Below are 26,827 nucleotides of genomic sequence, written 5' to 3'. Positions count from 1 at the left end.
TGTTTTCTTAAGCTTTTTATTATTTTGAATGTTATCTTACACCATTTTTTACTTTAGTCTGTCATGATCCCATTTTTTCTTTGTTTTTTAAGTAATGGAATGATAGTTGCCGTTGATCCAGTAATAAGAAGCACCATCAACTCCCAAGTCCAACTACTTTTCTTTTACAAGCACCCCGTGTGAAAACCTTCAATTTGTGAAGAGCAACAAGTTCTATAAGTCTTTTCGCACAAGAAGGGAGTCTTTTTTTTTTTTTTTAAATACCAGCAAAGAAACAAGCAGATCTTTCATAGCCAGTTCTGAGGTGATATCATATTGATTTCATTTTGGCCATAAGTTCATCTAAACTCACATCTGTGTCTCCAACCGTTTGGCTATCGTCTGCTGTATTGGCCGCTGGAACTGTGTACGCTACTTTCACTCCAGAAACCAAGCCGGCCACTTCGCCTTGACCTTCTTCTTCTGCTAACGCCTGCGGGTCAGTTTCGTCTACTAAGCATATACCTGAAAAGAATAAAATATTATGTTAACCTGATAATGCAACAAGAATACAAAATATTACAATTACACTATCTACCAAAAAGCCACCGGTCAGTCTGCTAGGACATCGCCGTAAGGAATCCAGAGCAACATGCACGACGCCAGCAATTTTTTTCGGTGCAGAAGGCATTATCAGTGATCGTGCGTCATGCGAGGAGTCAGTTTGACTGAGAATGACACACAGAAAAGAACATAGTGAGTTCGATAGGGGAGTCATCGGCTGTCATATTTTGGGTTTGTCGAATCGTGCCATTAGTGCCCAATTACGCCACCCAAAAGTAACGGTGGGTGATGTAATCCGGAAATGGAAACGTCACGGTATCACCAGTGTCTCTAGACGGCCCGGACGACCCAAGAAATTGACGGACAGGGACTGGAGAGTGCTGAAACGACTGGTATCCAGCAATCGTCTTCAAAATGCAGCTTGCAATCCAGCATGAGTTTCCATGGTAGAGCAGCTGCCCACAAGTCACACATCACTTCAACGAACAAAGCCAGGAGGTTGGCATAGTGTAAGGCTCATCGAAATTAGACCCTAGACCAATGGAAACATGTGTTACGGAGTGATGAATCATGCTACACGTGTTTCATGTCAGATGGTCGGATGTGGGAGTGGCGACAACCTGGGGAACGCTTCTTACCAGACTGCATTGTGCCAACAGTGATATTTGGTGGTAGTGGTGTAATGGTGTTGGGTGCATTTTGTTGGTTCGGCTTAGGCCCGCTTGATGTTGTGCCTGGGAACATGACGAATGTAAATTATCTGGACACTGGATAATTCAATGCTTCCCACATTGTGGAAATTCTTTGGAATGGATCCATGTTACTATCAGGATGATAATGCCCCTTGCCATAAAGCTGTCAATGTTATGTCGTAGTATGACGAGAACAATGTGCAACGACTTAGTGGCCTGCTCAAATGCCTGATTTGAACCCCGTGAAACATCTGTGGGATTAATTGGAGCGGCGTTTAAGGTCCAGACCAACTCCTCCAAATTCACCAGCCCCACTTGGAACCGCCTTGAGGAGTGGGCTGTAATCCCACCTAATACCTATTAGCAACTGATAGAAAGCCTTCCTCGGAGGATACATGCTGTGATCCAGGCCAAAGGGGGCCCTACCCGATATTAGGTACGTCATGATTTGCTTCATTCCCAAAGTTGTGGGGTGACCAGTGGCTTTTTAGTAGATAGTATATGGGTGATTCCACGAAAAAGGGAAATTTTCACTTGGAAAATTTTTGTTCCATTGATGGTCGCCTATTTCGATAAAAATATCACATGCACTTACTACTACTAAGTACATGTTAATTAGGTGTTCAGCAGAGCTGAATCGTTATTGGTGTAGTAAATAAAAAATAATAAACTTTTCAGCACCCACGGAGTTGAGACCATAGGTCACGGAGGTGAGATTAGTTAACACGGAGTTGAAAATTGCTGTGGAGTTGAGAAACGTGATACATCTGGGTCATAAGTTTTGGTTTATAAGTGATTAAGCTTACAATTTACATAAAAATTGAAATAATTTTCCAATAGTTTTTGTAAGTTAGAATTATTCTACTTATGTTGAATAAAATTCTAACAAACTAGATGACACATAATTTGTTATAAAAAAATACAGAAAATACTGCAAACATGAAAATATATCTAATGAAGGTTCCAAAATTGAGTATATATATATATATATATATATATATATATATGTATATACGCGTATTTACGATTTTCTTTCGGGAGGGGCTTTGCTAACTTTCGGGGGGGGGCTTTGTCTGGAAATGTGAAAATTCTGCAAGATATTTCATAGACTTTACTATACTAAGTAAGATTTCGGGGGGGGGGCTTAAGCCCGGAAGCCACCCCCCTAAATACGCCACTGTATATATATATATATATATATATATATATATATGTGTGTGTGTGTGTGTGTGTGACGTAAATAAGAAAAAAAAATGCACATACACTTATCGAATATTGAAAAATTATTGCGCTTTCAATATGTTGACTATCATATGGAGAGGACAAACTTTTCACATAAGCTTACGAAACAGATGAAGTAGTCACTCCTGTCTATTGTCTACTTCATTTGTTTTCTGAGCTTATGTAAACCGTCTGTCTTCTCTGTGTGATCAAGTCAACACGTCGAAAGTGCAATACCGTTGGTGTTAGGAATCACCGTGCAGTTGGTGTTAGGAATTACCTCCCAAACGTTGTCGGTATTGTTTTGAAACGCCCTGTATAATGCACACTAAATGACAGTGTAAGGCACTCATCATTTCCGTTTTCTTTGGATAATTCGATGTTCTTTGTTAAGTAGCCCTCATTTTCCACTCCAATGAAGGAAATGTCTTGAGGAAACAGGGAAGGGCTGTTCTAGTCTACACAGAATGACAACTGTCAACGCTTTTTAAACGTCAGGTTTAGTAGGCCAGGAGAAATTCCTCCCGATCCACGTCATAAAATTGACTGTCCGTACTTTGCCATCAGACTCTTCGACAATCCCTGAAAAGAAAACAATTAGCTGATCATAAGATTGAGACGTCAATAAGTTAAAAACAGATACCATCCATCTTGACTTGACTGAAGTTTTACCTCCGGCTACCTTACAGCCCCAAATCTGAACTTCCGCGAAACACTCCTTAAATGGGCTAGGACCCACCAGCCGGCCTTTGAGTGTGAATGACATGTGGTCAGCGTGTCGGCTCCTACGACCGTTGCGATGGTCTGCGCGATCAGGTTTCAGTACATCTCTACTCAAATGAGTTTTTCAATTGCCTCACTGTGCGAAGTAAACACCATTAATTTTTGAGCTTCCACCGGGAAACAAACCCAGAACCACGCACGAAAGGCGAGCATACTAGTCACTAGACCATAAACGAGCTTAATTTATATCAATATATTGAAAGAACAAATATTTGGAAGAGCATGAGCATAACAAACACTAGGATTATCAACTCCGTGAACTTGTCTCAACACCGTGGATTCCTTAGTTTTCAGATGGACATGGAGTTGAGAACCATGGAGTTGAGAAAATCGAATATAATTTATCTTTACCGGCCCACTTTTTAACCAATACATGTGAGTAATTGTGTACGAATTTTCTACGTTAAGGCGTAGGTTCCTCAAGGAAAAGAAGGTATATACCATACAAATACATTCAGTAATAAATACCATGGTGTTGAGTATCAATTAATATACGCACCTGCTTTCCACACACAAAAATATTTTTCCTATAGCTTTTAACACATGCACACAACTTTTTCTGTTCTTCAGTCAAACATATCTGCCTTGTCTTCGTGTGGGTGTTGCCAATGTGGACGACCATGCTATCTGCTGAGAGCAATGATAATTTTTTCTATTGCCATGGAGTTGAGACGAAATAGAGGTGACAGAAACGAAGTATAGTCAAGCTTTCGAAAATAATCGTTATAAAGGTTTACTTTCCACAAAACCGAAACATTCAAGTGTTCTCTTCCATTTAATTACCATTAAATGATGTTTGATTTGCGACTTCAGTTGTAATTTATTGATTAAAATCAGTGAACTGTAGTCTGTGACAGCCCACGGAGTTGAGAAATGGGGTAATAATTAATTTTTTACGTATGTTTTGTGGTATATTTGCAAACTGTTATACATGGCATACCTACTTTGTGACGGTTACTACCAAACAAAATAAAAATGAGGTGATTCTTTCTAGTAGTAGTTTGAAGAAATGCCCGTGACAGAAAATTTCCCTTTTTCGTAGAATCACCCATATATATATATATATATATATATATATATATATATATGTGTGTGTGTGTGTGTGTGTAGCCAGAATGGAAGAAAGTAGGAACGCTTTTCAACTGGAAAACAAACAAACAAAAAAGGAAGACTTAGGCGCAGATGGGAGGACTATATGTCATAGAGTTACACTTCTACATCAGCGTTTCTCAACTGTGAATTGCTGATCACAAGTGGTCCTTCAAGTTACTTTTCGTGGTCCTCTTAGATTGAATATTAGTTCGAAAAGGAGGAAATAAATACAATTGAATAAAATTGGAGCTGAGAGTCTGAAACAGGTATAGGTTATACACTAGTTCCGTTTAACCAAATTTGATAGGGCCAATAGTGCTTCGGTTAAGCGAAAATTCAGTTAAACCGGAAGTTTTTTTTTTTTTTCTAACGATACTACACGTTTGTATATAAATAACTGGTAGGTGCTTCTTCAACGATACAGTATAGTACATGTGCGATGGGGGCAGTGGGTGAGACATCCAACGAATCGTAACATGGAATATCCTCTGATTAACTGCTAGATCAAAACAAATATTGTACTCAGTGTTGGTCATTTTAAACAAAAGTCACACACTTAAAAAAATATACTATTGGCGATTTGATTAACCCGAAAATTCGGTTAAACGGGACTGCAGTGTACTAATAATACACTTTAGGGTACATAGATATATATTAATACAAGGTAACCAAAAAAAGTTCTTTCCGTTCTTGATGTCCTACTAATCATGCGTTCACAATGAGGAAATGAAATGACGCTCGTGGCTGCCAAGCGATCGAGAGTTAGTCTGACAATCGACCTTCAGTAATACAGGCCCGTTCCACACGCACAGCAGTAATCGCTCGTCCAGCGTCGAAGAGAATTGGAGAAATCGAAGCAGTTTGTTCGTGTGTGTTTGTTTTTTTAATTTTTAAGTAGGCCTGTCAGCAGCCGCATCAAGTTGCTGTCTACTCCAGGCATTACGGAGAATGCCTTGAACGAACGCACTACCAGGCACTGGTTCCAGAAATTCTGTTCGGGAGATGAGCCTTTCGGATAAACCTCGCAGTGGACGTCCACATGTGTTGGATGACGAGGCCCTGAAAGCAGCCATTGAGGAGGACAGTGGTTTAAAGTGTGACGAACTTGCAGAAATGTTCCATGTTTCCGTTGAAGGAAAGTCATACAAGTTAAGCAAGTGGTTACCCCACATATTGTCGGCAGCCAACAAGGAAGAACGAGTGAAAGCCTGTTTGTCCTTGCTCACTGGTGACGAAAAATGGATCCTTTATGTCACTCCCAAGTACACCACACATTGGTTGTCGGCACGTGTCCTGTTCCTCACACCTCAAGACATCTCTGAATCCACGGAATCTCTGTATGGTGGAATTGTCGACAAGTAGTGCACTACAAGCTCCTTCCATCTGGTCAGACCATGATTGATGATCTCTACTCTCAGCAGTTTCAAAGGATGCATCGTGCATTGTGGCAGAAGGAGCCAGCACTGGTGAATCGCAAGGGTATGCTGTTCCTGCACAATAATGCCAAACCACATGTGGCAAACAGGACCCAGGAGATACTTCACCAACTTGAAAAGGGGGACACTGTGCCAGGCACTATATTTACCGGACCTTTTGCCAACAGATTACCACCTGCTTCATTCCTTCAACAACCACCTCCGTGGGAGATCCTTCGTAAATGAGGGAGACTACGGAACGCAATTACGGACTGATTTTGCATCCATGACCGTCAAGTTTTATCACCAGGGTATTGTGTAGCTGCAGGAACGTTGACAAAAGGTGTTAAATGCCGATGGAGATTACTTTGAAACCTAAAGGTAAGTACCGTCCACTGTACTGCTCTAGAATGGCAAGAACTTTTTTGGTTACCTTATATATTATATTCTTGACAGCCTTCAATTATTTTTGAAAAAGAAACTAATATGTATATCTTTCCATTAATACGAATGTTAAATTAAGATAATTTTAGTTAAAATTATTTTAAAAATATACGTAACTATATTGGAATTGTGGTATAAACAAAAAATAAATAAATAACTATAAATTTGTTTCTGAAGGGAACCAAAGTAGAGTACTACGTTCTAAGAAAAATGGTTCCCACTTGAAGAAAGTCTGAGAAAGGCAGTTTTACATTATCTTATCTATCACTGTACATTGTATCCAGTACAGCAGTTTTTCAGTCAAAATACTTAAAATGGAAAAATACAGAAAAAACGGACTGCCAGGGAATAACATCGAAGTTTACGCTGAGTATTTTATATAGACTATTTCCTCAAAACAGATGAGAGGATTTTCTGCTTTGTAACAGTCGTTCTGCGTTCCATTCCCGATGGGAGAGGTTCGAAATATTTGAAACCATTACAGTTATTCGGATTCCACCTTGAAATTTAGGTACACGTTTCATATAGCCTCGGCGCTGAAGGGGTGCTAAACTCTAACAAAGTACATACGTGTCACAATAAACAATACGTTTGACTACAACATACATAAGCTCTCTCAATCTGGGTGGCTTAAAATCAGTTCCCAATATTGCTATCGGTAGAGGACAAGAATGAGCGTATTACGCAAATTTCAGTGCTACCTCTATTAAGTGATGATCAATGACTTCATTTATAGAATTCAACGTACAGTTTTTAGTCATGTTAAAACCTCTTGCCGATCTAATGGATGGTATGTTAGATTTTAGAAGAGCTTCTCTCGTCTAAGAAAAAAAAAATCCTTTTGTATTATAACAAACTCGTGTTAAAAAAGGTGACTTTTTTAAAGAACAGAACTATTTCTCATTGTTCGACTTGAAACAAATAAACACGATTTGAATACGGCGTACGTGATGAATAATAAGTGGAAAACAATATATCACTTGGTATAATCAGAATTTCGAAGAAAACATTGGTATAACTGTGAGATATACACAGGTGAAAGTTATGCCTTTCTTCAATATAAAAACCAAATGAAATAACACTTAGGATGTAATTGATCCGAGAGGTCTGCGGGATTCATGTGATTCATTGGTGGGCTTTAATTTAGTCTTTATCAAAGACAGTAGTAACCAAATGCTCTCTTACAAAAAGGACTACAAGTCAATTGGCAATGATAAAGAAACATCGATTAAATATTCTTAACGTATCTACTCAATTACTGTATTATGTAAATTGAACAACTTCTCCTGCAACCAGATGCAACTTAAAATATACTGGGGGCCGCGGTGACTCAGTGGTAGAGCGTTCACCTCTGGTGCATGGAGTCCTTAGTTCGATCCCAGCTCGCGTCAAGTGAGCTTTGTGGTGGACAAACACCGTGTGCGTGGGTTCTCCCGTTTCCTCCCACTTTCTTCATTCCACCATTTTCATTTATTTCTCATCATCACCGTCTCCTTTAGCCTAGTCGGCATAAATGTGGGACGTTAAGATTTCATTTTCAAAAGATCCTGCTCGGTTAGGATTTGACTGGCTAACATTTCTTGTAACTGAAATTATACTACCAAATTTGTAGTTTATTTGCGAAAGTAAATTAATGCCAATACTCGTCACAAGTGTCAATTTTAATAACCATTAAGCTTTTAAGATCATTCATTCTTTGGAATATTATTTTCAACATGACAGCATTTTAATTTTATAAGAATTTACATTATTGTTCTTCAGCTTCTTTCAACCAACAATGATTTCACTATGTTAAGTTCAATAATTTACTCTTAATAAACTTTCAAAATCTCGAAGGTGATTTTGATCTCTCTCATAGTTATATGGTTGGCATAAGCGTCTTCGACACGGTTCGAGTCCCGACGGCAGCTCATGCAGTTCGGATCCCACGCTAAGCTATAGGTTCACATCTCATATTGCTGAAAAGCACGCTAAACTTTAATCTTATCAACCAATCAATGAAGGTAATTTTAGTTAGCTTTTTCTTTTTAAACCATGTATTTAATAAAACAGTTAAGGCAAGTTCTTGATGATAGTACTGGTATTATACAGGATGTTACAAACGTTCATATGAGCCTGTGCTCAAAAGTGGATAGTTTCGGAGTTATAGGGTGTCGAAAACGTGAAATTTAAAAGTTCACAGTCCCATTACTATAGAATCTATCGTAGTCGCATCAGGACATCACTGAGGAAGGGTATGTGAACTATCCAAATACCCATGTTTAAGAATGCTCCAGTACTTGCACACCAATTTTTAGAGAGGTAGGTGGAGAGTGATGAAGTACTCTCAAACAGCCCTTCTAAAAATGATTGTGCAAATACCGGAGGTTCTGAAAGATGGATATTTGGATAATTCACATACTAGTTCCTCAGTGATGTCTTGACCCGACTACGATCGGTCCTATAATAGTGGAACTATGGACCTTTAAAGTTCATTTTTTCACGTTTTCCGCACCTTATAGCTACAAAACTATGTACTCCCGACTACAGGTCCATATGAACTTTCTTATTTTGATGTGAGGATTCTGTTCCCAAAATATTGATAAATTTTTGTAACACCCTGTATATGATATTTTGTTCTTCAGTACAGATAATTCGTATTGTCTATGTCTTGACAACATTACCAGTTATCAGCGAAAATTCGCTGTTTAATATAATATTTTAAACAATCTATAATAATTTGGAAAGGGCAAAAGTGAGTACCTTTTGGGTTCATTTATACTCAGAATTTCGTTTGCGTATTTCAATTCTTCACAGCTGACAATATAGACCTTCAAATAACATTCTAAATTATTTGTAACTAACATACTAAAACTATCGAAAGTGTTGTAATGATTATAAGAACTCTTCCTTTTTATTGTTTCAATATGTATGGAACAATATCGATAATAATCGCTGATTTTGTTAATTTTAAAATCCCTTTCCTGCACCAAAGATGTATAAAAAACATACAGATTAAGTGCGATTCGAACTACATCAGGTTATACCGGGAATCGAACTAGGTCTCGCACCAAATGGGAGAACGCTGATCATTCACCTACGAGGAGTCTGGAGGAAAATAAAACAGCGGTAACTCCGCACAAGCCAATCGATTCCTAACCATCTCCTGTTTCAGGCTTGAACGGCACCTTTTGTTTGTTTGTTTAAACCTATTTTTAACGTTCTTTTCATCACCATGGTTATACTAAGTTGTAGACGTAGAGTCATCGAAATACAAAGCAGAAATATAAAATATGGCTGTTGATGCTTACCCCATTCATTGTCCTCGTGGACTATTTCGTCGCTTTTCTCCTCAGCCGGTGTTTCTTCTTTTGGTCGTAACGCTTCTCTCTCTGCAAACTCTTTCTGACGCAACTGACAGTTCCTGTCGTCACAACCTGGATTGGGCTTCATTCTCATCGTTGGAAAAAAGTCTTGAAGAGCGCTGTAACCTAGATAATACGTCACTTGGCCAAACTTCAGCAAGTACCTAAAAACAATATATATATATATATACCTTTTACTATCACTGAATGTATCTTCATCTACGTAGAGGGCATCAGAACTCAGAATCTGCGGAAAACCCAATATATTTTTGTATAGTTTGTAAATTCTCACACATTTATTCTTGACAATTGAATTTCGCCACTTATATAACAAAGAAAAACTATTTGCAAAGTATGCCACTAACAACGAAAAGAAACTATTTACATATATTTGAACAAATATACAACTCTTAACATTACCGCGCAAAACGAGTACTATTTACACTATCCACTTTTACTATTTACTAAAATATTTTTCCACCTATGCACAATCAGCTTACTCAAGAAACTTAAAAAGATCATCTCCTCTGTTGTCCATATGCGAAGGTGTGTGAGGACCTATACGCTTCACAAAAACATTCGGTTTTCGGCAGGTTCTGAATTCTCATGTTTAAACGATGTTCTCTATGTGGATGAGTGATTAAGAAAGAAATAGCAGCAAGAGACGAGCTACTTAGGGAGGTCCTACAAAGGATGGAAATCATACAGCAAGAAGAAATATTATTATTATTATTATATGAAGATGTTATAATTTTTCACATTTAACACTGATTTACTAGATATGTGAGTTCTTGACATAATTTTTTTTTTTCAACGCAGATCGTGACAGATGAAGGAACCAGTAGAATTCTTGAAATTATGTCATTGGATACGTATATAAGCATTATAATTTCAGTCTTACTATTAAGTTAATTATGTGCCAGACATTTTTCTTGTTAGATAGCAAAGTTACTATTAATGTTTACGTACTATATACATTTAAATTTATTAAAATAAAACTTCTACATGAAATAAGCTTATACCAAATACACAAGTACTTACTTCAGCGTGTTCTGAACAAGGAAGCCAGCAACAATACCCATGGTTGTAGGCAAACTCGCAGCGCATACACCTTCACGTTTAAGTGTCTTCTCGTCAATATTGGATGCAACTACGAGCGGCGGTGCACACTGCAAGATATTTACAACTAAATTAGAAGATAATATAAATATACACCTACAACACAAGTGCATTGAGGGTATTAAGGTGTCACAATTGGAGAAACGGAACTCAGTAAAATAAGAATCTTTAAGGAGAATGATAGACAAATTTGGGATCGAATTCAGACGACTTACTATAATGACTTGATGACTACCTGCACCTATAAAAAATAAAATATCAGGTCTTTATAGAGCAGTTAAGTGTTATCCACTTGGGCATTGTTTCTATTCTGTAGAAGACTATCGTTGAAATTTGTAACCAATTGTAATATTTGGTCATAAAACTTTCTTTATAGCTAATAATGTAGTAGAAAATAAAACAGTGTTCACAAGAAGTGTGTTTTATATATTATACAGGATGACCCATAATTATGAATATTATATTTCAAAAATTAGTAAAGAAACTAGCAACATAAACACGTTACTCTCATGGCTTTCCTTACAAGAATTTTAATCTTTGTTCTCCATGACATGGTCCACCAATGTACCATTTAAATCGATACATGCCTGGAGACGAAGAGCAAATGTTGTCAGAAGCACCTTGAATATTTGTTCTGTGGAATTCTTCTGTGATAGCTTCCCATAGTTCGATCAAATTGCGTTCTGATGCTGATACACCAGGGTGTCTACTAAAATTCCCAAATGAAATTTCGTGACTTTTTCTTTACCAAATCGTAAAATTTCCTAACATCTTCAAGAGCGAATTTTCATCCATGCGATAGAAACGTAATATGCTTGCGATTTGGTAGCGTCTAAAGCCGACCATAGACATTTTTGGTGGTGAATTTTGACGTTTTATAGAACAAAATTTTCCAATATGTATTTGTCCAATTTTCCAGTTTAAAAAAATCGTGACCCAAAAGCTAAATTTCGTGCCTTTCGTGACCGATAGACACCCTGTACACATTGTTCTTTAAAACACTCCATAAAAAAAGCCCGATGGTTTTCAAATCGGGAGATCGAGCTGGCCACTCCACAGATCAACATCGACCAATTTAGCGGTTCGGGAATGTTTCGTTCAGCCACTATCGCAATGTCTGACTTACACTAATAGTTCTAAGTCCAGTGAACGTTATCCCCATTCTCAGGCTACACAAACTTTTTGTCCAGAATTACAAATACTACAGTCAGTAAACATCATATACATAATTGTGTATAAATTACAGTAATGAAAACTGAGTTCCTATTTGTTAAACCTCGTTACCCAATAGTGTGCAAGATTTATGTATATAAACCTGTGTACATATATTTATCATCTGACGTGTCCAATTCATGCGTTCTTACGAACAATATGTATGAAGAAGGATGAAAATAAATACAATACAATAAGATATCGGAAATGACGGAACACATCAAACTGACTGCACTGGTATTACCCCTGAGCCTCAAATACAATAACAACGTGGATTTTCGAAGAAAAAACAAACAAAACATAAAACTTGGTGATCAATGAGGGATTTCTTTCCTGATTCTTGGAAAGAACTTCCCATTAAGCGCCCATGTTTAAATTATAACCTCATCCTTCGCAATGTACGATACCACCGGATTCGTAGTTCGGAAACATTTATCAGTGGGCTTAGCTCCATCGATTGGTGATGCCAAAAAGACTTAAATCAGATCCTAACGTTGATTATCCTAACCATTTACAATCACATTTCATTTCAACAAACAAACACATAAAGTGGAAATTTTTCTTCCCTTTTAGAACACATGTCAAAGCAAATAAAATATGAGACGCTATGTCATTGTAAGGCGAAATCTGAATTCATGAAAAAGAGAATAATATATATATGTTGTTAACACTGCAAAACAAATTAGCGATCAGGAAAATATTACTTGTTTTATTACGACAAGAAAGATTAAGTGTACAAATGTTCTAGTTTTGTATAAATACATACATTCCGGGAAAGATTTCTTTGCTACTGACAGATCACCTTTCACGTGGTAAAGCAGCGTGATATGACATTCCAATTGTGGCGACATGGATCGTCACAGAAATGGTTAAGGAGTGTTGTGTGGACATATATTAAGGTAAAGGTATTATTGTTCATTTACTTGAAAGTAGGAGGCGCCACCTTCTACTTCTGTTTTGACTTACTTTAGTATTTTCGACTCTGAATACTCTCCTTTTGTTTCTGTTTCTTCCCTTACCTTTCCTGTCTTAATTCTGATAAGGATACATACATATATATATATTAGAATTTATATTGATCCCTGGCGAATGATCTGGTACGAGCTGGCTGTATCATATGACGGAGGCCTGATCATTTAAATGCTTGATTATGATTGGTTGTTTTTGAATCTGTAATGAAAACCAGGGATCAATTGACGTCTGTCGTCAGTTGGACTATATACGGAGTGCATAGCGTACATGTATTTAAATTTTGGTTAACTTTATTTATTCATTTTGTGTAAAATGGTGTTAAATTGTATCCCAGATAACCGTGAGTATAAATTAGAATCATCAACGATTCATTTGGGTAATGAGAAAGTGTAGATTCCTCTTTAAGGAAATTGTAATAATTCAGAAAAAAAAAAAAGAAAGAAAGAAAGAAAGAAGAAAAAAAAAAAAAAAAAAAGAAATTAGATTTCCATGTACGTCATGTTTGAATCGAAAGTTGAAATATGCATTTCAAGTTGTTCCTTTCCGGAACTATAGATCGCATTTATTATTTTTGATTGTTACTTTCTTTGTATTCTTAGTTTTCCTTTTTTTCCTTTCATTTGTTTATAATAAATATTTGTTATCGTTATTTTAAATTGGAGGTTTTCAATGCTACGAATCTTAAAAAAAAAAAAACTTCAGTAAATTTCTCGTGAGAGAGAAGATTTTTAATTTTTTTGGATGTGCTTAGCGGGCTCTTCATGCAGTAGCGGTACTTTTCTGGATTGTTTCCCTAAGGGTTGGGTCAGTGATTGATGTCTTGCCTTTTATTATTATTATTATTTCTCCACTTCAATTACAGGGTTTTCATAAAGTCTGGACGGATTTACTTTTCTTATAATTTTCATAAAAATGCTCATAATGAAATCAAATAAAGTGCAAACGGTAGCGGAAGGATTAAATTTTTAGTTGGCAACACTGTTAGATAAGCGGCAACTCTGAACACGTTGAGGGAGGGAGAGGGAGGGCAAGGGTCAGTTTCTTACCAAATTCCATCCATTGTTGTTTCCATTGTTGTTTCAATGTTGACTGTTAAAATTAAGTCGTAAGCTGTATTGGTGTGTGTGTCTTTTAAAGAAATAAATAAATGAAAAACTCCTCTGACTATTTTTTTTTTTTTTTTTACCGTATCAAAGATGGCGTCGGTGAAAGAGAAAGCGCAATGTGTTCTGTGGTACGCAGAGCTAAAATCACCAATTCTGGTGTGTCGAAAGTTCACCAACGAGTTCCAAAAGCCGGCACCGACTGAGAGTGCAATCCGAAAGTGGCATGCTAAGTTCTTGGAGACAGGAAGCGTCCTGGACCGTCCTCGAAGTGGGAGGCCGCCAACATCGCCTGCAACAGTGAGCAGGGTAAGGGAAAGCATCATCAACAGCCCACAGAAGTCGATTCCTAGTGGCGCCCAGTTGGAGGTGTGGCGGTGAATGAACTGAGCTGGTGCAGATTACAGGTAAAAATTTAATCCTTCCGCTACCGTTTGCACTTTATTTGATTTCAATATGAGCATTTTTATGTAAATTATAAGCGAATTAAATCCGTCCAGACTTTATGAAAACCCTGTACTGATTTTCCTCCCGGGGTGGTCATCCCGAAAAAGGGGGATTAAAGGGGTTACGTTATACAACTTTAACTAAGTGACTATTTTTCGAGTAGTTCAACAACTATGCTTCCATTCTATTATTATACAGGGCTGATAAGTGACTGTTACACTCCCTAACACTCACTGCTACGGTTGTTAACATCGAAGATACTTCTCGTGTAACATCGTGTGCAACTACAGGACAAAAATTACATTTTTACAAAGCAATTAATTATAAGAGAAATGCGAACGGAACGGAAGAGATAGTGTATTTCACTTTCTTCTGCCTAAGAACCTATATTATTAAAAATTAATGTAATATTGTCTGTGATTTCATCATGGCAGAATCGATTAACATGAATTCTTAAACATCGTTAGTACCTACCTGGAACTGAGATACTATCATCCCACTTTTATTATAATGCGTATACTAAGGGAAGTAATAGAAGTTCAACATTTATTATCATTATTATTATTATTAAAAAAACGTCATAACAATGGATTCAGTACTTATTACATTTAAATAATATCCGCTTTTCAATGTTACACGTCACATAATATTTCTCACCGTTTTTAACGTAGATTTTAAACATAAATCACACAATGCTAGCGATGAAACAAACAAAGTTAAGAAGGTAAGTGGGCATGCTATGTCCAACGACAGATTTAATAAACAGCAGAGGATGAAGAAATCAGGGAAGCGGCTAAACAATGAATGATCATATATATTAATGAAAGAAGAAAACAGCCGATTTAAACTTATTTTCACACCAGTGTGAATAAGTAGTGTGAATTCAATAACACAAAAAGAGTGAAAAAGTGAATGACTGGAGCGGGAGTCGAACCCGGGATTTCCGCCATACCGTGTCGATGCGTAGAGGTTAACGAATTGGCAGAATATGCCGGAGATCCCGATTTCGATTCCCGGTCCAGAGTGATACGCTTTTTCACTCTTTCTGTGTTAAGGTGGATCACCACCCGAAAGTCAGTACATATTTTAGCTCGTTGCCTTAACTATTGCGCAATGAAACGTTACATGTTATAAATATTGTACTATAATATAGAATTATGTTTCAGCTACAACACAAGACACTGATTCATTTGGTTGTGTATTGTGATATCGAAAAAGGTAACAAATAAAAGAAAAATATTTAATTCGTTTTACAATGAGCATACAAGATGGCACTTGCTGTTAGATCTTACTAGAACTGCTCAGTTTTATGAAATATTTATTTGTATGTGTAAAGTATTTTAAAGTAACGATCTCATTATGAAACAGATATATTGTGGGTTTCACATTTTATTTGAATATTAATCTATATTTAAGGAAATAAAATTTGAGAAAGAACTTACGCAGAACGCCATAATGCGTCGTTGCAACATTTGTACGTTTACTATGGTAGTCACAATAAGAAAATTCCTGGATTCTAGCGTTGCAGTTCGAGCAACGGAATTTAGCTGTGAACTGTGGTAAGGATCGAAAACTATTCTACAGTACGTAATCAAGCAGAATTCCATGATTACCTCCCTTATTATCTGGCATCAGTGAACATTCGACACTATCTGGCAACGCCGCACTATTCAAGCAGCGTTTTGCATAGACCGAAAACACCTAGTGATCCTTCCCGGCGGGAGCTCATGTGGTTCGAATTCCACGTTAATCAGTAGGTCCCGTCTCATATAGCCTCGTTGCTGAAAGGCACGTTAAAGTCAAAATCAACTCAACCTAGTGATCCACCTTAACCAATGAACATATTTAGCAGTTGGGTCCAGCTAGGTTCTCAGTATTAGATTTCGATTGAAATACTCATCCTAAGGGTAGGGTGAGGGTGGAGGGGACTCATATACACTTCTCGTAAGACTATTTCCCCCGTGTACAGAACGGACGTTCAGACAGTATACCCCTAAAACAGATTGGAACTTATGATACAGGCAACACTTAGTTGCTAGTTTAATTTAATTCAACATAATCTAAATTAATGTTTATATTTTACAGATCAGAAGAAAACTTCGCATCTTAGTTTCTAACACACTTACCGCAAAACAAGCCGATTCTCCAGGAACAATGAACTGGATATGACCTGAGACGGCATTTTCCGAGACCCCAGATTCAAACCATGACTGATTCAGTTCATTGCATGCAGTATTAATGGCCATTCTGGCTTCAAAATTGTCTACGCAACTCAGAACTAAGTCCACTGGTCCACCAGTTAGACTTCCATGACTGAAAGACACAAGCGATTACATGTGAAGCTCCTTTCCGAACATAAAATGGGAACGGATGAAAAAAATAGCACATACTTATCAACTAGTAAATTTCACAGTATTAATAAAATAAATACTGTGAAACATCTATTAATAATACTTGTGTAAAAGTTTCGGCCACACAAGAGACCATCACCATTATGAGACACGATCAAGATACAATACTAGTAAATTGCATGAAAATTGTCCGTTATTGATTTGAGCACATCTTTATTACAAGTATACACTCCTTTACTACACTGCTAATCAATCGTCTAATCATTTACTCTCTTAAAAAGTGTCTCAAATTAATATTTAACAGATTCGTTCCATGTATTTTTTTGTGAATAGCTTTCCTTTCTTTACAAAAGCTAACTTTTTATCTCATAACTTGAGAACCAAAGGTCTACACAGAATAATATTTGATATGTGTACTAAGCATGTCAAGGCCTATCATAGTATATAGTGATCACGAGAGCTCGTGAAGCTGGACCTAGATTTACCAATTTTACCATCCAATAGAAAGCGAGAGTGTGTCCCGGTCATCAACTACCATCCAAGAATTTTTGCCAGTGTCGCCTCTCGAGCTATACGAAGATCATCTAGCTGCTAAGTTTAATTTTGTTGTTGTTTTATATTTTCGCTGTTATTATCGCTACCATTTAATTCGAATAATTGTTAGTGTTCGTGTTACAGTTCTTTAAGTGTTGACAGGGTGTCTATCGGTCACAAATGTCACGAAAAAGTCACGAAATCAGAAAATGGTCATGAAAGTCACGAAATTTAGCTTTTGGGTCACTTTTTTTTTTTCTGTCCAAATGTAAGTACAGATTGGAAAATTTTGTTCTACAAAACGTCAAAAATTCACCACCAAAAATGTCTATGATCGGCTTTAGACGCTACGTTTTAATCGCATGGATGAAAATTCGGCCTAATTCGCACCCAAATTCGCTCTTGAAAATATTAGGAAATTTTATGATTTAGTTCAGAGAAGGTCACGAAATTTCATTTTGGAATTTTAGTAGACACCCTGGTTGATTCTGCCGTTCATTTGCTAAATTTTCTAAGTTTGGCAACATTGTTCGTGCACTTTTGTTGTTTAATTTCTTCTCAAGTATGCGTTCAAAAGGCAGCTCCACAAATCATACCGAATTTTCCCGATGTATCACGTGAAATAAAACAATTCTACGATTCGTGTAGAGCCTAGGTTTCACGAGTCGTCGCGGAGATCGAAAAATGATGATGATGGTGATTTTAAGTTCCGTGTCCCTTTCAGCAGTGAGGCTATATGAGACGTGGACCTAATTAACGTGGAATCCGAAACACGTGAGTTCCCACCCGGAATCGAACCCAGGACTCCCACGCCAAAGGAGCGTACGCTAATCGCTTAGTCACGAAGGAGCTCGGAGAGAAGACATATAATATATAGTTCTTCTAATATTAATTCTTAAAGAAGAAAAATCAAAAGGACAACAAAATCGAGAGGAGAGCTATCAATAGAATTCCGCTCTAATCATCGTCTCCCTTTACCTAAAAGGCATAATAGTGGCACGTTAAACTGGTAGACTTCATTTTATTTTATTTCTTTCACATCAACATGCATATGTGATTTTCTTAAAGCACCTTGCTCAAGAAGAAAGTGTGAAAAGTTTTAGCATTTTTCTGGTGATAAAAGCATAGTTTCAGTTTTGTGAAAGATAACCACATTTGTTTCAAATACTACATAAGGAATAATTCTAAACATAATATGCCAACAATTTAAAAATCCAGTGTTTTTATGTCAAGGGGGAGAACAAGTAATCATTAAATCTTGCAGAAATTGTTTTCTCGATGATCATGCTCCTTTTAAATTTTCTAGGGTTGCGTCATTCCAATAGAATTTAATTAAATTAGGCAATGTGTTACCAAGGAAGATGCTAGCGAATATCGAAAACTTTAAATTTCAGACTCTAGCGGATGTTATACAACGTACTGAATACTTTTATACACACACATATGCAAATCTAGTCGCATTTTCAATTTCGCAAAAAGAAACACATTTGTAAGAACTAACAGTTGTATGGACTGTTCGTTATAATAACATAATATTTCACATGAAACCTACCTTATCCTATCCATAAAGTGTTGGAAGTTATCGACTGTTGTAATGTTATAGTTATGAGTCTCAATTTCTACATCAGGATTAATAAAAGACAACGTTCTTGCTGCTGCTTCTACTTTAGACAATCCAGCCTGGTGTGGTTGGAAGAATAATCTGTTCATGTTGGCTAATTCAACTTTGTCATAGTCAAACAACAACAACTGAAAAGAAAAATAATTAACATTTAAGTAGACAGGAAATTCTTCGCATCCACAAATATTTCTTCATGTAAATGATCAGAAATCATTCGTAAACCAGAATATATTGGTCTCAATGTGTTAACTGTTTAATTTTTCGCTCCAATTATCCGAACATGGTGATATTTTCCCGGTATGCGTGTAATTATACAAGTATTCACCTCTTCAACGTACTCCTGCAATGAAGCTTAGATTCTTTTATTCTCCAGTAATTTCAATTACTGCTACGACCTTCTTCCGGGAGACTAGCTGATGTTTTCAGGGGGGAAAAAATTAGGAATGATCAGAAAGTGAGGTTACAAAGCCTGCAGTGAAATCTGTATATATTATTTCATACAACTAATACAGCCAACAGATAGTACATACATTAGGTTATTTTTGAACATAGTCCCCATATCGGTTGAGGCAATTGTCGCATCGTGGGATGAGTTTGAAGATTCCCTCCTGGTAAAAATCCTGTCCTTGTTCAGCCACTATCGTGCACAATGTCACGAATGCTTCTGAACGACATTTTCAATTTTGCCATCAGATGCCGTAATGTGATTCTGCCGTTGTGCTGAATCGGCTCCACCTTGCGAGCTGTGTTCAAATCTGCTGATCCTGTGCTGGATCGGCCACGGCGCTCCTTGTCGGTGACATTTTCTCTACCAGCCGCAAACTTTCGACACCATTCTGCGACATGCTGACGAGACAGTAGAGTCTCTCCGCAGACCTCTACCAGCTGCCGGTAAATTTCGGCTGCAGTTACATATTTCGCTCACAGAAATCAATAACTGAGCGAACTTCTTCGCGAGACCAGTTTTTCAAACGAGCCACCATTTCTGTTTATCTACAGCTAGCGCTGTATATAGCGGGTGGTTGAAAATCTGCACAGTTGCCAACCCCATGTATTGAAATTACAATATTTGTACAATAGAAGTGTTTCTTGCGTATGAACTAAAATTGCATGTATATCTATTTACCATACATGCAATATTGATATTATGCATACACTATCTATTTAGAAGATATGATTTGACTTTTATTTGCACGGATGATAAAAAAAAAAAATTACTGCACTACTTGTGGATGCTATGGGATACATATTAGATATAATATTCTTGTAAACCTTGTATGACAATTGAGTATTCCGTTTTTAGATAAATTTAGTAGTCTCTCCTACTTTCATTAGTAACTATTTTTTAAAAATAAAACTGCTACACCTGACTGATTGTTATATCTGCTGTACCCACGAATCTATCCTAGCAACTACCTCACTTAGATTAACAACGTTCACAAACTCAATTTATTATTTGATGGTTATAACTTTCTTTATCAAGACGTCAGAGCGAATGTTTAAATGACACATCACGTTTTTAAGAAAATGTACAGATGAAGTGTTGAACTGGAATTTCATCATTGTTTTCATAAAACCAATTTTCCTACAATGTTGTTTCATCAATTCTTTTAGGTTAGTTCCGTACGTACAAAGATATTACAATGGTTCAAGTATAGCAGTCTTTTAGGACGTTACAGATGAAAGAGACAGATACTACTGAAATTATTTAACAATGTGACACAGGGTAATAATATTATAATTATTTATTACTGAGTCTAAATTGCACTATAATTATATTAGAGTGATTCCATTTCATATCGTCCAGGGTGGTCCACACGACTGTCTCAGATTTAGTTTATTTTTTAAAATAAGAAACTACATACAAAATTATTCGACCCAAATTGTTCCTTTTTGCTGAAAAAAATTTTTTCTTCGATATACAGCCTTCCAAAATGGCTGCCCTCCTTTCGGATTGCTCGAAAAACTGAAAAGCATGTCAAATTAAAAATTTTGTTGTAGAGAAACGAGTGTACTTAGTAACATAATCGCAATAGCAGGAAGAGTTTAAAGTTGTATGTTTCAGTGGAGGGCCAAAATTCGTCTATTGGTTCAATAGGAATCGCGCTATTTACTCGCAATGTTGCCAACTGTGGTGAAATTTTTGCTAACTTCAAATATTTTTTTTTCTGTCCTCACGAGCAATATCAACCATCTGCTTCTAGCATCGAAATCTACTCCATAATGTCTCTTGAAAATGTAAAGGACTTACGTCTCTGATTATTACATCCCACGTTATAGCATGATCAAAAGCTGAAAATTTCATCAAGACTCCATGTTTGAACGCCATTTTCTCAAAAACCCCACCTTTTAAAAATCTGAATTTTTTTACATGTATTGGAGAAGTACCTAAGTATTTAATGTCCGTTAACCGTTCATGCGGCTGCAGCCCCTAACATTCGCAATTAATTATTGAAATTTCGATTTTTGTACTTGAAATGTAAATATTTCCTTTGGACATTTAGATCCTATATACAAGACGAATTGAAAGGGAGTATAAAAATTTTGAGAGATGAATGCTGACATCAAATCTAGTAGAGAAGTTCCGATAAACATGAGTCGAATTCCGCTTCGTTTTCGAGTTACAGGGTTTCCAACTTGGGACCCAAAATCGGCTCGCGACAATGGAAAATAAAATATATATTTCGCGTTAAATGAGAAACTATGTGTTAAAGCTTTGATAAAGTTCAGAAAGTTGATTTGTATCAACTACCAAGTTGGCAACATTGCCAACCGAATTTCAACCGCACGTAAAAATCATATTGATACAAATCAACTTTCTGAACTTCATCATAACTTTAACAAATAGTTCTGATTTAACGCGAAATTTATATTTTATTTCCCATCGTCGCGAGCCGATTTTGGGTCCCAAGTTGGAAACCCTGTAACTCGAAAACGAAGCGGAATTCGACTCATGTTTATAGGAACTTTTCTACTGGATTTGATGTCAGGATTCATCTCTCAAAATTTTTATACTCCCTTTCAATTCGCCTTGTGTATAGGACCTAAATGCCCATAGGTTATATTTACATTTCAAGTACAAAAATCGAAATTTCAATAATTAATTGCGAATGTTAGGGGCTGCAGAAGCATGAACGGTTAACGGGCATTAAATACTTAGGTACTTCTCGAATACATGTAAAAAATTCAGATTTTTAAAAGGTGAGGTTTTTGAGAAAATGGCGTCCAAACATGGCATCTTAATGAAATTTTCAGCTTTTGATCATGCTATAACGTGGGATGTAATAATCAGAGACGTAAGTCCTTTACATTTTCAAGAGACCTTATGGAGTAGATTTCGATGCTAGAAGCAGATGGTTGATATTGCTCGTGAGGACAGAAAAAAATATTTGAAGTTAAGAAAAATTTCACCACAGTTGGCAACATTGCGAGTAAATAGCGCGATTCCTATTGGACCAATAGACGAATTTTGGCCCTCCACCGGAACATACAACTTTATACTCTTTCTGCTATTGCGATTATGTTACTAAGTACACTCGTTTCTCTACAACAAAACTTTAATTTGACATGTTTTTAAGTTTTTCGAGCAATCCGAGAGGAGGGCAGCCATTTTGGAAGGCTATATATCGGATTTTTTTTTTTTTTTTTTTTTTTTTTAGCAAAAAGAAAAAATATGGGTCTAATAATATTGCATGTAGATCCCATATATAAAAAAATAAATGAAATCTGAGACTATGATGGGGACCAATTGTGGTTTGCCTGGACGATTTGAAATGGAATTGGTCATTAAACTGTTTCAGCAATTATTGTGGGTTCTCACGGATAGAATCTTTCTACTTCAAGTGTCCTCCCTGCTGGCGCCACTCTCGATGTGTGATTTCCCGTACCTCCCTCAAAAGAGGAGGGACAAGTTGCTATGGCCGAGATCCTTCAATAGTTGGATGTAGATAGGGTTGCCACATTGATTTTTATTTCACAGGTTTCGCTGTTCAATGTCTTGTTAGCCATTCTAAGTAGCTTACGATCTTCACTCGCCAAGACCAAACGACTGAATGACAAATTGCCGAGGTCATTCACTTCTTTCTTTCCCCAAAGTAAAGGAAAGGTTTCCTCCGCAAGAGGGAGGCAGAGTGGTCCAAAGTACGTTTTACATATTTTCCTAAGGCACACTTGAAATAGGAAGGCTCTAGCTCAGGCTAACATACATTTAACTCTTTTGTCAAGAATATCATCTCACTTTTTGCATGTACCCAACTGAACCACAATGAAGATAAAACTTTTGCTAATGTAAATCTGTTGCGCTCGAGCAATTCTCATTTTCAACGACCCCAGCCCCCATTTTTTTCTATTATAGACACACTAAGCATTTTGAACTATTCTAATGTAGAATTAGTATTACATTTACAGGCATTAGTAACTCAACAGTAAATAAAAATAGTTATACGGTAAAACACCCAAAAGCACAAAATCTGCGAAAACTTTAGACACAGTCATTGTGTTTCTGGAGATTTTAACATTTGAGCATTCTTTTATTTATTTATTAAATGGCATGCATCCCTTCGTGTCAATCAGTAGCTAGATACTCACTTTGCCTATTCCACACCGAGTAAGCATTTCTGCCGTAACACTGCCAACTCCACCAACGCCGACTACAGCTACAGTGAATTCTCTTATTTTCTCATAATTGTCGACTATTCCCATCCGTTTCAAAGCCATCAATCGACTGCAAAACAGAAAAAAAAAAATGTTAAATTAAGTCTTAAAGATAAACTTCAAATAATCTTTCAGAGTATACAATTACCAATAACGAAGAAACAAAACAAATAATGTTCTTAAATTAGAGCTACGAGAATACACTTAAGACTGTTCTCGAAATGACTGGTGCATGCACAATATCATAGTTCACGCATGGCTCCGAATTACATCGCCGATTGGTTCTAATCTAATTCGGGTTCCACACTAAGCCATAGATCTATGTTTCATCAAACACGGCTGTAAAGGGACGTTAAGTTCACGTTTGTGCAGTGCATATACTTTATGGAAGACAACAGAAATTGCTTACCAATTTGCGAAGTAATCTAATTGCGACAATCTTGCTTGCCTATGTGTAACCACCGTACTCAGAAGCCAGTTGGAATCCAAAAAGTTACTCCAATTTCTTGCAAAGCTGCTATCTTTGTTGTGTAATACAGTGGTTCCCAAGCGATGTGTCGCGCAATCCTACAGGGTGTTGTGAGAAATTAAAAAATTCAAATATCATGAAGCATTAATAATGATTGAAAATGAATCAAAGACACCAGTAACACTAATAATGCTCAGCACTAATAGTCACTACTTTATGGATACTCAATCTTGCACTATTAAATAATTTAAACTAGTATGTAGCGTTGTCGTGGATATTCACTTAAATGTCATCACTCAAAAAAAGGTTGGGAACCACTAGTATAAAGTATGTTCATTACACAGTGGTTTCTATACTATTAAAATTTGTAAAACTGCACTAACTAAAGTCTCGAAATAATTTTAAAAACTGCACGGCTTGTGTATAGCCCGCTCCCCCCAGTTCTTTGTCACCGGAACTGGAAGTCACTACTACTACTACTGCTACTGCTACTACTACTACCACTACTACTGCTGCTGCTACTACTACTATTACTTATATCGAGAACATAACCCAACCAACCCCTGCGGGGCTTCTAACCCGTTCCTACAACTATTGCTACTAACTACCACTACTATTACTACTATTGCTACTAACTACTACTACCACTGCTACTACTACCACTACTCCTCCTCCTCCTACTACTACTACTACTTATACTTCCTTACCGCAAGATTTACATCTTAAATCTTTATAAGGGTTAAATTCCAAAGTTGGGCGTCCGTTTCCAGCGAAATTTTTAAAATTTACAGGAAAGATATGGATAATTTGATCGTTTGTGTGCTTGATAATATATGCGAGTCTCGAAAAATCTATTTATTTGTTATATATAAGCGGTTATAACCAGGGGACTATACGGCGAGCGGAGGGAACTACTTGGCGCAAGGTAACCGAATAGTTGCATTGTGGGAAAGAAACGAGCATTTATGTTATCAACATGGCGAATGTACAAGGGCAATGAACTAGCAGTCTTAACATTTGTAAAGCAATACGTTGATAACGAGCAAAATCTTTTAAAAGTTTGTGAAGAGCACGGATTAATGAACCTAATATAACAAATTGCAGAAAGTGTGGAAGGGAGATAACAGCGAAAAAACTTGACGAAAGCGGACGCCCAACTTCGGAATAAATGCCCTTTATAACATGCGATTGCGATTCATTATGAACAGTGTGAATCATTAGAATTACTATGATTCGTTAAAAATCACTGGGGGGAGCGGGCTATACTCAATCCAACTGCACAAATGGGTAAGCAATTTTCTTAGCCTTTCGTGAATTTATTTGAAAGTTACTTACTTTCTGCGTAATTTCGCTGGACATAGACATTATTACCATTTAATTTTATTGCTAATGTTCATTTCAGGAACATAATTTCTCAGATTCTTGTTCTCAAAACGCGCAATAAATGTTTCAGCTTCACACAAAATGAATAATTTAGACGTTAAGAAAGATTATTATAAGGAATACCGTTCACTATTAAAACAAACTGTCTCTCGTTTTACGTTAAACGTAGGGGCTGGTTTAGGGGCCAGCTAGCACATGTTGACTTTATAGTACTCATTAAAAATAGTTTTCCTAAAGTGAATCTACACCTCGGACTGTATCTCCTCTCATACCAAATGTATTAAAGTACTTAGAGTACATTTTCTGAAGAAAAAATATGTATGGACCTATTAACAATATTTGTACCGGAGTTTCTTATGGAGGATTAGTGATGCTAACAAAACTAATGAAGTACAAGGGTTAAAGTCACCTAGAAAAAACTTAATGTGGTAAACAAATTAACGATGACTGTTACAATACTAAATTTTTACTTAAATTCCAAAGTTGGGCGTCCGTTTCCAGCAAAATTTTTAAAATTTACAGGAAAGATATGGATAATTTGATCGTTTGTGTGCTTGATAATATATAAAAGTCTCGAAAAATCTGTTTATTTGTTATATATATGCGGCTATAAACATGGGACTATACAGCGAGCGGAAGGAACTACTTGGCGCAAGGTAACCAAACAGTTGCATTGTGGGAAAGAAACGAGCACTTATGTTATGAAAATGGCGAATGTACAAGGGCAATGAACTAACAGTTTTAACATTTGTGAAGCAATACGTTGATAACGAGCAAATTTTTTTAAAAGTTTGTGAAGAGCACGAATTAATGAACCTAATAACAAATTACACAAAGTGTGCAGAGGAGATAACAGCGAAAAAACGTGGCGAAAGCGGACGCCCAACTTTGGAATAAATGCCCTAAATAATAACATATTAAATAAAAATAAATAGATTATCTTTTTTATTAAAACAAACTTATTAATGCATTAAACCAATCTTACCTGTACGGATTGGAATCGACAACTTCAGCTGACATATGGGTTATCTTTTCCCTTACAAAATTAGTGTCATTTTTGTATTTACGTGCTTCAAGTTCCTGCTCTAATTGTTTCACACGCGCCTGTAATTCCTCAATCGTTGACATTTTGCAGTTTCTTCTACACAACACGAAAATATATACAAACAAATTACAACACCCACCACAGTCCTGTCAACAGAAAACTACTTCCACGCAGACAACACACGACAAATCGGAATTAACATTTTCAACATATCGAAACAAAAACCAAACTGTTTCTCAAACTTTTATACCTGTGTCCAGCTTGATTTTCTAATGTAAATGTAAACACTTTACTAGCAGTTTGGTGACACTTTTAAATTTATTTTACAGAACTTTAGCACACAATTATTAGCACAAATGAATTTGTTTAATGAGTTCAGTAAAG

At 36.6% G+C, this 26,827-nt stretch overlaps 1 protein-coding gene across 1 annotated transcript; it reads right to left on the bottom strand.

Annotated features, from left to right (window-relative positions):
* On the bottom strand, positions 1-26,737 carry Uba5 (Ubiquitin-like activating enzyme 5). The gene is made up of 7 exons (XM_081756154.1): positions 26,384-26,737; positions 23,481-23,616; positions 18,825-19,021; positions 16,514-16,700; positions 10,576-10,703; positions 9,481-9,698; positions 1-504 (listed from the first exon to the last, which is right to left on the bottom strand). The coding sequence occupies exons 1-7, from the start codon at positions 26,524-26,526 to the stop codon at positions 311-313; spliced, it is 1,203 nt and encodes a 400-aa protein (XP_081612280.1). The 5' UTR covers positions 26,527-26,737; the 3' UTR covers positions 1-310.
* Between the last annotated feature and the right edge of the window lie 90 nt (positions 26,738-26,827).

Source organism: Thermobia domestica, chromosome 1 (genome assembly GCF_964235325.1).
Source record: "Thermobia domestica chromosome 1, izTheDome1.hap1.1, whole genome shotgun sequence".
Classification (NCBI taxonomy): Eukaryota; Metazoa; Arthropoda; class Insecta; order Zygentoma; family Lepismatidae; genus Thermobia; species Thermobia domestica.
This window is presented reverse-complemented; position numbering and strand designations above follow the sequence as displayed.

Bases quoted from the DNA above. Each gene is read 5' to 3' on its own strand.
- Uba5 (XM_081756154.1), bottom strand. From the start codon at position 26,526: ATGTCAACGATTGAGGAATTACAGGCGCGTGTGAAACAATTAGAGCAG. The intron at 19,022-23,480 runs GTGAGTATCTAG...TTTTCTTTTCAG, and splicing joins CTCGGTGTGGAATAGGCAAA to TTGTTGTTGTTTGACTATGA. The intron at 505-9,480 runs GTAAGCATCAAC...TATTCTTTTCAG, and splicing joins CCACGAGGACAATGAATGGG to GTATATGCTTAGTAGACGAA.